This window comes from Octopus bimaculoides, chromosome 3 (genome assembly GCF_001194135.2).
Source record: "Octopus bimaculoides isolate UCB-OBI-ISO-001 chromosome 3, ASM119413v2, whole genome shotgun sequence".
Taxonomy (NCBI): Eukaryota; Metazoa; Mollusca; class Cephalopoda; order Octopoda; family Octopodidae; genus Octopus; species Octopus bimaculoides.
Window position 1 is genome coordinate 137,440,546 of NC_068983.1, and position 12,516 is coordinate 137,453,061.

The 12,516-nt window shown below is 35.1% G+C and overlaps 1 protein-coding gene across 26 annotated transcripts in view; it reads left to right on the forward strand.

The window, feature by feature from the left end:
- LOC106877732 (uncharacterized) overlaps nucleotides 1-12,516 on the forward strand; it is a 195,289-nt gene that overhangs the window by 158,263 nt on the left and 24,510 nt on the right. For 25 of the 26 annotated variants that reach the window (XM_014926720.2, XM_014926715.2, XM_014926708.2 and 22 more), the window contains one exon: nucleotides 10,452-10,547. In XM_014926720.2, coding sequence (XP_014782206.1) covers nucleotides 10,452-10,547 — 96 coding nt within the window. Of the gene's footprint in view, nucleotides 1-6,270; nucleotides 6,879-10,451; nucleotides 10,548-12,516 lie in introns of those variants that run through there. The other variant, XM_014926737.2, reaches the window with a different exon arrangement.

Here is a 12,516-nt window from a genome sequence, read left to right on the forward strand (position 1 = left end):
ACTGCATGAACACTCAGAACACAACTAATTAATGTCTACATTTGTGTAATAGTTATGACTCCTATGTACTCTACTCTTTATTACTTACCCAACCCTGCTGTTTTAAATTGATACAGAGGCAAAAGAGATGTTCTAGAAAGATAAAACTACAGAAGTATTGAGCTTTTGGACCTGGTTGTTAAAGTTATAGAAAGGGCTATTGCAAAACTGATTTAGAAGAGGATTAGGCTAGTTGAGGTGTAGTTCAACTTTGTCAGGAGGAGGTACTTCTGCTTCTATTACTTCACTAGCACTATCTCTCCAATTTCACCCAATATGGTAAGCAAACAAACAAGACCTCATAGGGTTGAGTGAACCCTTGTTATTGCCTTGCAGACACACAAACCTCTCTAGTATTAGTGCCACCAAAAAATACACTCTGTAAATTAATTCTCTTACATTATTTACCTCCCTAATGACTATTATCTTACATCTGTAGATTGTTGTTACATGTAGTGAGAGATACTATACACCATGTCACTTTGTGTTGTAACAAGTGACAGAACAGTTGGTGTTAAAACACTACCCCAACATGTAGGTTTCTATGTACACACACATATATATATCTGAGGTGCAGTCAATCTAGATGGATCAGGAAAATGCATCTTGCTCATATTTAACAAGAAAAATTACTAATAGACATGTCATGGTGTGGCAGATGCAGTAATAGTAAACTTTGCAGAACATATACATGCATAACCACGTCTGTGAGGCTAGGAAGTTCACTTCACATATGTGACTTTGTGTCCAGTTTTTCCTTAAATCTATTATGTATAATAAATATTAAAGTATACATGTGTGTGTTTAACTCTTTAGCATTTAAACCAGCCATATCCAACCCGAATATTCTACCTGTTTTACGTTCAAACCAGCTAGATCTGGTTTCACACACCTACTCTACAATATCAATCTAAATACAGGGTGCGAGATGTATTTGAGGACAGTTGGTATACAATAAAACAACTATATTTCAGCATAAATAAATATGTATTTGAATAAACATTTGTGCAATTAGTCTTGATAATGATTTTTTATGCAAATTATTCTATGAAACCACTTTCGACTTCAATGATTGCTTCAGTGCGGGATCGAAACTGCTAGCATGCTGATATTATATGGTTCTTACTCATTTCGGACATTACCTGGACAATGGCAGCCTATGAAGCTATGGTATTATGGGGATGATAATTAGTATCCTTTCAGCAGTGCTCCACGTGTAGTCCATAGGGTTCAAATCTGGCAGGTTTGGAGGCCACATATTGGGTGTCACATAATTGTAAAGATTGTCTGACAATCATTTTTGGGTGACTAGGACTTTGTGAGAAGGTGCTGAGTCTTGCATACTTCATCAATCCAGAACTTGATAAGTTTCCAGTACCTCAATGTATCCAGCAGCATTAATTCTAAGACCCTGTGGAAAAAAAAGTGGGGAGGCATCTCATGATCTTCACTGCTCACCACTCCTAAAACCAACACAGTTGCTGGAAATTTTGTGTGCATTACTCTGGGTACTTTAGAAGGATCTGCACATAACCACCTGTCATTTCTTCTGTTAGACTTGATCCTGGTCAAAGTTTTTTTTCTTCATCAGAAAATTCATGAGGGTTTTTCACTTTGTTAAGAAACCATTTTGAACAGATGAGACAGTTTTCTTGTGTCTTCGCAGACACAAATTGGCCTTTCCTCATTGCATAGGACTTGTATTGATTGTCACTATGTACCATAGTTCTTATAGTCTACTCTGACACCTCTAATTCTTAAGCAATGGACCTCATTGATCTTCTGGGATTTTCATTGATAATATTTTGAACATGTATAAATTCCAGTGTCCTTTTAGTGTCTGAGCATTGTGAATGTTTTTTTTCTCTTTGATACAGGTGAAACAATACCATCGCATGCCTTCAATTCCAACCTAACTTTGTGTACAAATGATCTTGCAACACTTGCTAGAAAGTTGCTGATTTCTAAATCATTGTGGTTTGCATATATAGCAACTATGACTGCATGTCTTTTCATTTCTTGAGTTAGCATATCTTGAAAGGGTTATCTGGGGAAAAAAATTATACATTAAATAATTTGAAGGTGTAATGAGCTAAAAATGAAATGTCCTCAAACAACCCTAGCACCCTGTATATGCAATTATATCTTCAAAATCTCAAAACTATGAGATAATTCATGATTGATACAAAGAAATGTAAATAAATACGCATTACATTTGACAATAATTTGGACACTAAAGGGTTAAATCAGTGTATTATGATGTTTGAGGGCTTTCAGAATAACAGCATTGTAATTGGATGTAGTTTAGGGTTTCTGGAATGTAGTTTTAACTATATAATACTAATACTTAATTCCTGACATAATACCAATAGTAGGTATGTCTCTGAGGAGTAACATGGATATTGAATCTTAATCTTGGAATCCATCTTTGAAATTAACCCACAAAACTCAGTCACAAACAACATAGCAATAAACATTTACATGTATGTTCATCTAAGTGCACTAAATATTTTTTATTATATAATACATAATGTATAGATTAGATATAAATTGGTCCACATGGCCGATTAAGGACATACACAATATGATCATACATACACACACAACCAAGTGGTATTATGGTTTAGTCCTGTATTTACATAGCACTTTGAGTGTCTTTGCTATAGCTCCAGACCTTGTGAATGAATTTGAATGAAAAATTGCAGGAAGCCCATAAATGTTTATGACAGTTGATATTCTATGCTTGTCACCACATGAATGAAACTGGTGTTTGTATGCCTTGTTGATATTATTGCCTGTCACTGTGCATTTGAAAACCTGAATTTTTTTTTTTTTTTTAAAAAGAGCCCTTCCTTGAAATAAGTTACAGTTTAGCAAAAAAGAAAAACATCTGGCTATGATATCCTGCCTCAAATAACACCATGTCTAACCAATGCTAGCATGGAAAACAGACCTTGAAATGAACAATACACACATGATATACATGTGTATATGTAGGTATACAAGCCTACATACATATATGAAGTCAAAAAATAAAATTAACAATAACAAACAAGGACATGCACAAAGAATGTATTAGTTTGATGCTCAGTAAAAAGAGAGAGTTTTTGACGTTTTGGGCATAACTCTTTCATCGGAAAGGAGACAGGGAAAGGTCCAAAGAAGGAAAAGAAATTGTCAACAGCATGTGTGTAGTTACATTCACACACAAACACACTTGCATATGATAATTGCTAGCTGCTTTCCTTCATGAGAAAATGCAAACCCCTCTACCAGCCTACTGTATTTGTCAAAAGGAAAAATTACCTATCTATCTTTATTGTTGCTAGTGAACATACGTTGTTAATGAACTTCAAGCCTTTAGCTTCTAATAATGAGATATCCCACCCTAGGTCTCACTGGCCTCCTACCCTGCTCCCTGTAGAGATTGCAGCCTAATTATGTTGGTCATTTGAATTTATTCATAACCCAACGCCATCAAATTGGTTACTATTGAAACTAAAATACCCTATCCTACAGAATAGTGGACTAATTGTCTACACTCTATCTCAAGTACAGTATCCAAGGCAGAGAGCTGATGTCACTGAATTTGTTATCCTGCAGAATGCCTACAAATTTACACCAACATCTTGTCTGCTCCATCAAGTGAACCTAACAATAAAATAACTGTTACCAGTATGAGAGCAAAACTAACCACATGGTTTAAACTGACCAATAGAATTCTATACACCTAGAAACCATTGTTTTTCAAATTCTTTCCACTCTTCTTCAAACCGATGAAGTGGGATGTCTTTGCCTATGAAACTTAAATGCAGAACTGAATCAGTTAAGTAAATATGTCATTTTTTTTGTCCAACTTTTCCATACTTGAATAGGTCAGACAGAATTCATTGAGGTTTATTTTCTGTGACTGGATGCTCTTCCTGTCATCACCTTCCTGTTTTACAAGCAAGGTAATATTTTCCCATGGCTAGACATGTTTTCACTAATGTTTAGAAATGAATGGTACCGTTATATGATGGTGTTTCGCGATATCAAGACAGAATGAAAACGTACATATTAACAGCCTTCTATCAGTTTCTCTGCCAGATCCACTCATAAGACACAGGACGACACGAAGCTGTAATAGAAGACACTTGCCCAAAGCACCATGCAGTGGGACTGAACCCCTAAATTATCTGGTTGGGAAGCAAACTTCTTAATCACATAGTCATACCTAATACAAGTTTATGTATGGTGTGTGCACTCTACTTTGCACTTTCTCCTCATTAAGCTTTCCTCATTTATCTTAATACCCATCTATCCATTGTGACTTCAAAGTTTTGGTTTCTCACCGTCATCTGATGACAATGAGCATGCACTCTACTGGCAGCAACGTGGCTATGTCAACAAGAAGTTTGTTTCACTATCTTCTGCTACGGCCACAGTGTGATAAAATTTGGTGAACAGAAACAGGACATTAAATGGTACCAATTTTTCTTTAAGCAATGCCAACTTAAAGACAGACATACTTCACAACACACTTCTGCAGTTTCCATCTACCATATTCACAAGGTTATCACCTAAACAGATGCATGGTTAAGTAATTGACTATGTATGTATGCATAGAAACGACTGTAAATTCATACAACACCCACCTTTCTGTTTTATGCTGTATTTTGTAGACATTCTACATGTGTAGTATGAATATTTTGAGCCAATAAGGGAACCTGTGATAAAACTAATTAGCTGATTTAATTACCGTTTTATAGTATATATTTTATAAAAAAAAAAAGTAAGCCGCCATAGTGTTGAACTTTGGAGTTCAACTTTTGTACCTGCTTTTCATCTTTCTCATATCGGTAAAATATTAATCCACGGCGTTAGATTGGCAGAATCAGAACATTAGACAAAGGTCTGCTTGCACGCACACACCCACTGACCTGGGATGGAGCACGAAAAAGTAGCCCGGATTTTGTAGCGTAGTTTAAATACAAAAATAAATTTACACATGAAAAATATCCAGCTTTTCGTTTGCATGTGCCATTGTGTTATTTTGACTGAAAAATTAACCCGAGTTCCGTAGCATAGTGTAAATACAGAAATAAATTTACACAAGCAAAAAACGCACTCAGCCTTTCGTTTGCAAGTGCCATTGTGTTATTTCGACCGCTTGTAACTGCTGATCAAAGATAGCGTACGGGTCGACTGTTTGCTACGTTATCTCTCATCACATTATTTGATTGTATGGTTGCGTTGAGTAAATATCTCTGGGGGTTTTCTGCAAAATGACGTACTCAATAGCAGAAAGGATGGAGATTGTGAGAACGGGTTCTGTTAAGCAAACGTGTTAAATTTTTTGAAGTTAAGTTTCCGGGTAAAGGCTTACCGGCAAAGAGAACGATACAAATGTTGGTTAAGAAGTGGCGCACCACGGGGTCAGTACACAATGCCCCAAAACCAAGAGACCCTACTGTTCGAACGCCAGAAGTTATTCAGGACGTTCGCCAAAGGATTACTCGAAGTCCAAACAAGTCGACACGTAAATTGGGCGCAGCAGTCTCACATAAGCAGGAGGACATCCCAGCGGGTGTTGAAAAGTCTAAAGTTGGATCCAACTGATTTCACATGTGTATAGCAATTAAAAGTGGATGACAAGAACAAACGAGTAAATTCATTTCTATATATACACTACGCTACGGAACCCAGGCTACTTTCGTGCACCCACACACTAACCTTTTTATATTTCTCCCTATTTCTGTGTAAACTGTTCTTTAAGAGAATAATGAGGAATAGGATGGAACATTTTTAGATTGTTATTGATATCGATGAAAGTAAAATGATTCCAAATTAGAATCGAAATCGAGTGCCCAGGCTCGCTTCCCCTTCTCCTTGAACTTTCAATGTTTTCTCAATAGTAGTTTGTTGCTTTGCAACATCTCGGCAAATTCTCGCGAGAATCTTTAACGTTATTATGGAAGTCTTCTCTGTGGATGACACGGTGGCGGTTGTCTGTGTTTCGTAGTTTTTAATATTTCATTTGCTTTTTTTATATATATTTAGAAGTTGTTGTTTTTTTTTTACGTATATTATTGGATTTGTGAATTAATCTAGAAGAATTCATGTCAGATACTCAGAAGAAACATTACGTTGTTTATTTAATTGTGATTTACAAAATGGCCGACTGTTTCAGAGAGACACTGAAAATCGACGATTTCACGTAATGTGGGGCTTGTATTTTTATATTGTCAACATATCTATTATATGTTCAGATCTTCTAATATAGCGAAAACTTGACAGTTTTCTGTGCGTATATTGAAGATATGATCCTCTTAAAAGACTGATTGTTAAAAAAAAGTCGTTATTCGATCACGTCTGACGTGTCGGTAAACAAACGTCAAGGTCCTGCGGAAAAAATAAATAGTTATAGAATTTGCGTTCGTTTTCTTGTATTTATTTTTATTAGTATTCCATACTTAGGAGTCGAAGAATGCTTAGTGTAAAAATACTATTGTAAATAGTTTTTACTGCACTTCTTCGTACGAAATCGATTGCTGTATTAATAAAATTAAATGGAAAGGTAACGAATGCTATTTCTAATTATAGTATGATAAAAAGATTGAGTTGTTCGGTGTAAGTGGCTTACTGAAGAAATTTGTTGTTGGAAATTTTGGAAGTCAATTATGGTTCAGTCGTATGTCCGGAAAACAGACAATGGGAAGTGGTCATCTAGCCAGATGGTTTCTGCCGTATCAGCAGTACTGTCTGGAAGTCTCAGTATTAGAAAAGCTGCTAAGAAGTTCGCAATCCCTAAAGCCACACTCGCTCGTCATTATAAAAAACCGTGTTATTCCTTCTTAGTAAGTAATTCTCACACGCACACACACATATGTATGTATATATATATTTCTATATATATAAAATATCGTTGTATCAAATTTGTTTATTACATACATTACGTCTTTAAAGGCTACTTAATTCTAAATTAACTTAAATTTGTTTAATTTTCTTCATTTGCAATGTATGGACTTTTTTGTTATTTTCTATGAAATATTTGAAAAATAATTCGATGGCATGTATTACGTATCTGGTGATAGCTTACTTTAAAAAGGTCTGTCAAAAAGAAAACAGTGAAGGGGAAGGTAGATGTTATCCACATCAGAAATCGTTATTCGAACTCTTTACTACTAAAGCATTTTTTCAAGAATTATGTTTCTTGATAAAAATTAAAATTTTTATACTTACCCAGCAATGTTGATTAGAATGCATAAATACTTATACACACACTAGCATTGCATTAAATATTAAACTGTCCATGGATTTATTCCAAAATAAGAAGGGTTCCACTTTCTATTATCGACTGTTAGAACAGTATATGCACACAAATACATATATTTCATATGTATTTATATATTGTTGTGCATGTGTGTGTACATCTAGACATGTCTTCTGGCACATAATGACTTAGCAAGACGTTCAAACGTTAACTGAAACAATTCTAAATATATGTAGAGCTTAAAATTTATGCTTACAAAGAAAAGATTGACAGTGAGACCTGACTTTGTAGTTACACTTGTGATTAGGTTCATCAACTCTTGGAACCAATCCCCGATGAAATAAAAACACTGACAACCTGTTGTTCATCATTGATCAATCCGACCAAGCATAACCTGGGGCTAAACAAAGAGCCCTGTGCAGTTAGTTTCTTGGCCTAACTAAATAGCAGATGTCCTTTCAAATCACACCCTACCATTTTAAGAATGTATGAGGGACATGGGACACCCAGTCATGACTTGGGGCTAAACAAACGCATACAATCAGATTAAATGGTTTCTATTAAGGACTGGAGAAATATAAGATTTTCTAAACTCAACTCTTCCTGTTCTCAACCATTACCTGATTTAAATTCAGGCATTTTTATTTTCATTCCAATGATCTTTGAAAACACATGTCATATTGTTAACTGGGGATATAAACATCCACACTCACAACTGGCATCCCTATTGTTTCCATTTTCCAATTTCTCTTACAAGGCATTAGTTGACCTCCAGCTGTAGTACAAGACATTTGCCCAAGTTGCCACTTCGGATAACATGTTATGAAGTTAACTCTGTTCATATGGCCATGTGTCTATTATACAGTAATGCCTTGATATAAAAGTTACTCTTTTCCCAGAGATAGCTTGTAAAACGAAAACACATGAAGCAGAACAATAATTTCCCAGAAAAAATATTTTATCTGTAAAATTTATAATACTCATAGATAGATGGCAATAAGACAACAGTAGAATGTAAAGAATATCAAGATCATTTATAATAAAAAAATATTTTTATAATCATTTTCTGAATCAATTTCACTTACACTAGACTCATGCCACCATCACTTGCAGACACGATTGCCAATTTGCAAACACTTGTAGACGGACTTGTAGATTTCTTTTTACATAACAAGTCTAGAGTTGTTTGCTTAGAAGCTTTTTTTCACTCTCTAAATTTCTCAGTAATACACAGGAACATTTATGGTAGTAGAAATTTTTGCACTTCATTCAGAATTTGGATCTTGAGTTTGAAAAATAAAACTCGTAATGTGAGGTATTAATGTATGTTAATTGCATCCATACAGCCACATGTAATGATGAACTAAATCTACCAACATTATTATGGATCGCTGAGTCCCCAGAAATAGCTGTTGGACTTATAATAACCCCTTTTTAATTCTCTCTGTTGTTTGTACTCTGTAAGTTGGACCTGTTGTTATAAATATATATTTATACTTCATCATCTGAAAGTATCCATCTTTTGCTTTCTCTTGTTTTGCATATATACATACTTCATATTTCATTCCCAAACTAATATAGTTGATATATCCAGTTTGTTTATTCACGTGATTGCCTCTATGTGTGTGTATATGTATAAGCAGGTACGTGGACACTACATATCCAGATGCTAGGTTCTCATGCTCACCTCTCTTATTAATACAACCTTTCTTCTTGATTTTCTTTTATTCTTTCTTTTACTTGTTTCAGTCATTTGACTGCAGCCATGCTGGACCACCGCCTTTAGTCGAGCAAATCAACCCCAGGACTTATTCTTTGTAAGCCTGGTACTTATTGTATTGGTCTCTTTTTACCGAACCACTAAGTTACGGGGACGTAAACACACCAGCATTGGTTGTCGAGCGATGGTGGGGGGACAATCACACATACATACATATATAATATATATATATAATGTGACGGGCTTCTTTCAGTTTCCATCTACCAAATCCGCTCACAAGCTTTGGTCGGCCCGAAGCTATAGTAGAAGACACTTGCCCAAGGTGCCACGCAGTGGGACTGAACCCAGAACCATGTGGTTGGTAAACAAGCCACTTACCACACACACAATATCTGTAAGCATTTCTTTGTAGCTGGGCTGTTTGGGTGAGAGATGTCATTATGCACTCTTAAAATAAATTAACAGAAATTACAAAAATAAAAGGCATATAACTTACATGTTATAAATTATGCCTTCTGTATTGACAATAAATGTAGATTGCTTGGAGTATATGTTAATGTGTGTGGTAGCCATAGAACAATGAATGTGGAAAAGTTCTGATAGGGTTTGGGGGAATAATATTCTACTTCCATGAAAAGCAGAAGTGCCAATGAACTGAAAGTGAAGTAGGGCATTTAAAGAGCTGAAATATATGTAAGGGTGGTGATGTGAACAATAGATGCTGGATGAAAATGTGTTGTTTGTTAGATACTTACTTACCACAGTAAAATGCAGTAAGAAATATGGTGCAGTTTCAAATAACACCATGTCAATAAATCTTAAAAGAGTAGGGCAATAAGTGATGGTATATAGAATCTAATGCTAATATCAACAAAAGGGCATTGTAATAATAATCCTTATTTAATTTTATTACTGTATTACTTTCACTATTTGCTTGTCTTAACTAATTAATTACCAACAGCACTAATTTATATCTGAGTGTGCTGTACACCAGGAATTAACTGCTAGTGGCACCAGTTCAGTTTTGAAATAGTAAACTTGCATTTGGAAATTTCAAAAGTTAGGGGGGGGGGTTCTGCAAAGTGACAGCCACAAATGACCTCCAGCGAAACTGATAATCAAATAACTTTATAGTTCCACAGATATTCTTTTAATTTGAAGGCAACATTGGACGTTGATTTTTCCATGATGAAATTTTAACATGAAGTTTCAGGTAATGGAAGTAGTCAACTCACAGACACATACACAAAACTTAGTTTGCAAGTAATATGGCACAAATACCCTACATCTAGTAGTGGGTCGGTGTATATGTCAATTGACTACTTACTATTTCCATGATGCTTCATTCTAAAATTTCTTAATATATTCTGATAAATTTTTGAAACCTAACGTATTACCTTATGTTCTAATACCAAATCTTATTTTCTTCCACTCCAGCATTTTGTTGGTGGCAATGGACCTACACGAGACCACCCTGATCCTCTACCTGTCAGACCAATGAATGTTCTCCATTCCTCAGCTGGTTACATAGATGTAAGTTTCTTTTTATTTAACTTCATTTGAACATTGTATGTGTGTATGCACACCCATGCAGAGTATGTACAAATAATAGTAAGAGTACAAGCAAATACTCAGCACATTTAGTCGGGAGTAAGTGTGTGGTGAGTTGACTGCTTCCGTTATTCTGCAGTTTCATGCCAACGTTTCTTTACTTCTATGTCATCTGGTAAATTCCTCAAGGTACAAAACTTATGGGGAAAATTAAACACTAATAAATATATGGTAGTAACATTGTGGCAATGCACATAATAATGTTTAATAAGTTACATCTTATTTCTCAACTTAAAATATTGTCCACACATCAAGAGAAGTGTAGACATTTGATGCTCTTGACAATAGTTACAGTAATTTTATATTAGGTTTGTATATAGCTTTATTAGGTTTTCCAAAGATTCTTATATATTAGTTATATTTTCTATGGCAATTAATCATGTTTTATAGAGTCCTTATTTCTACAATTGAGTTTGTTCCATTTTCAAGCATTTTCTCTCTCCATAGCATGAGAATTTTTAGATACAAGATTGAAGATGCTTAGTTTTATACATACCCCTTAGCAGGTATGAAATTTTAAGATTAATTTCTTTGCTATTAATTGAGACATTTAATATAAAATTTTGGTGAACAATATATTCTGTTTACTTGACCTAATTTTTTACTAAAATCCTCTCAATAGCTTTGAAATCTACTATAACAACTCCATTGAAGCTGACTTTGGTTTCTTTATATCTCCTAGTCAACTTCAGGGTGTCTTAACTTTCATGCCATGCAGAGGTGATTTCTCCAAAACTTCTTTCAATTTTCCTACTGCACTATTTTACTCCTTATCCTATGTTTTGCAAGCATTCAAAATTGGAATTGCCGTGTTTTTTTTACTTAGCTAGAACCTTATCACCACTATCTTAACCTTCATTTTTCCATGCTCAGTTAGGTCAGCCATAATTTGTTGAGCTAGATTTTCTATGGCTGGATGCCCTTCCAGTCACCAACCATCACTTTTTTTTTTTTTCAAAGTAAGATAGCATTTCCCCGTGATCTGATTTGTCTTGGAAGTTACACTCACAACTATCACAATGCCAAGGCTGAAAGACTAACACACACACAATGGGTTTCTTTTCAGTTTACACCTACCAAAATCCACTCATTACTTTGGTTGGCTAATAAGTAAAAGACATTTGTAACACAGCATGTGGGAAGCAGACTTTTTTTTTGGGCCTCAATCAACTAAAAAAAAAAAAGAAAATCCTGTTTGGTGTTTTTGTGACTAACTTGTCTTTTTGAACACAGTGCATATGTAATGTTCATTTAATGAAAGTTAATATATTATTCTTAAAGATTTAATATTTAAAAAGAATGCTATTTAAAGTAAACTGAAGAGTAACTTGCAAAGGGGGATACACCTTGACATTTGACATTGAAAGCATTGCTTCTGTACATTCCCTCCCAAAGAAAGGCATTTCTTCCAACCAAGCCAACTATTGCCCCATTGCTCTCACTTAAAGCATCTATGTAATAGACATTCGTCACCTTAAGTGTCTTGTCATTCACCTGTTGGGTCTCACTTTAAAGAAGTTTACCAAAATCAGTATCATTTGCTCTAGACATCAGTAAAGCCTTTGACCATGTCTGGCATGCAAGACTGTCGAAACTTCCCGCCTACAGGCTTCACTCATCTATTGGATCAGTAATTTCATATTCGATTGCACCAATACAGCATATATTGACTGTACTTTGTCTCTCTTATTCTCAATCAACTCCAAGTTCCACATATTCTTTATATCAATGCCACACCATTCAGCCATGCCCAGATGACATGACCCTTCATTCTTTCCTAACCTTTCATAATAACACATCATCTACATGCAACCTAGACACCACATACCAAACCTGCATTGGCTCCACTTTCAGGGCATCCTCTAGTGAGACCATGCCAACCTTTTCTGTT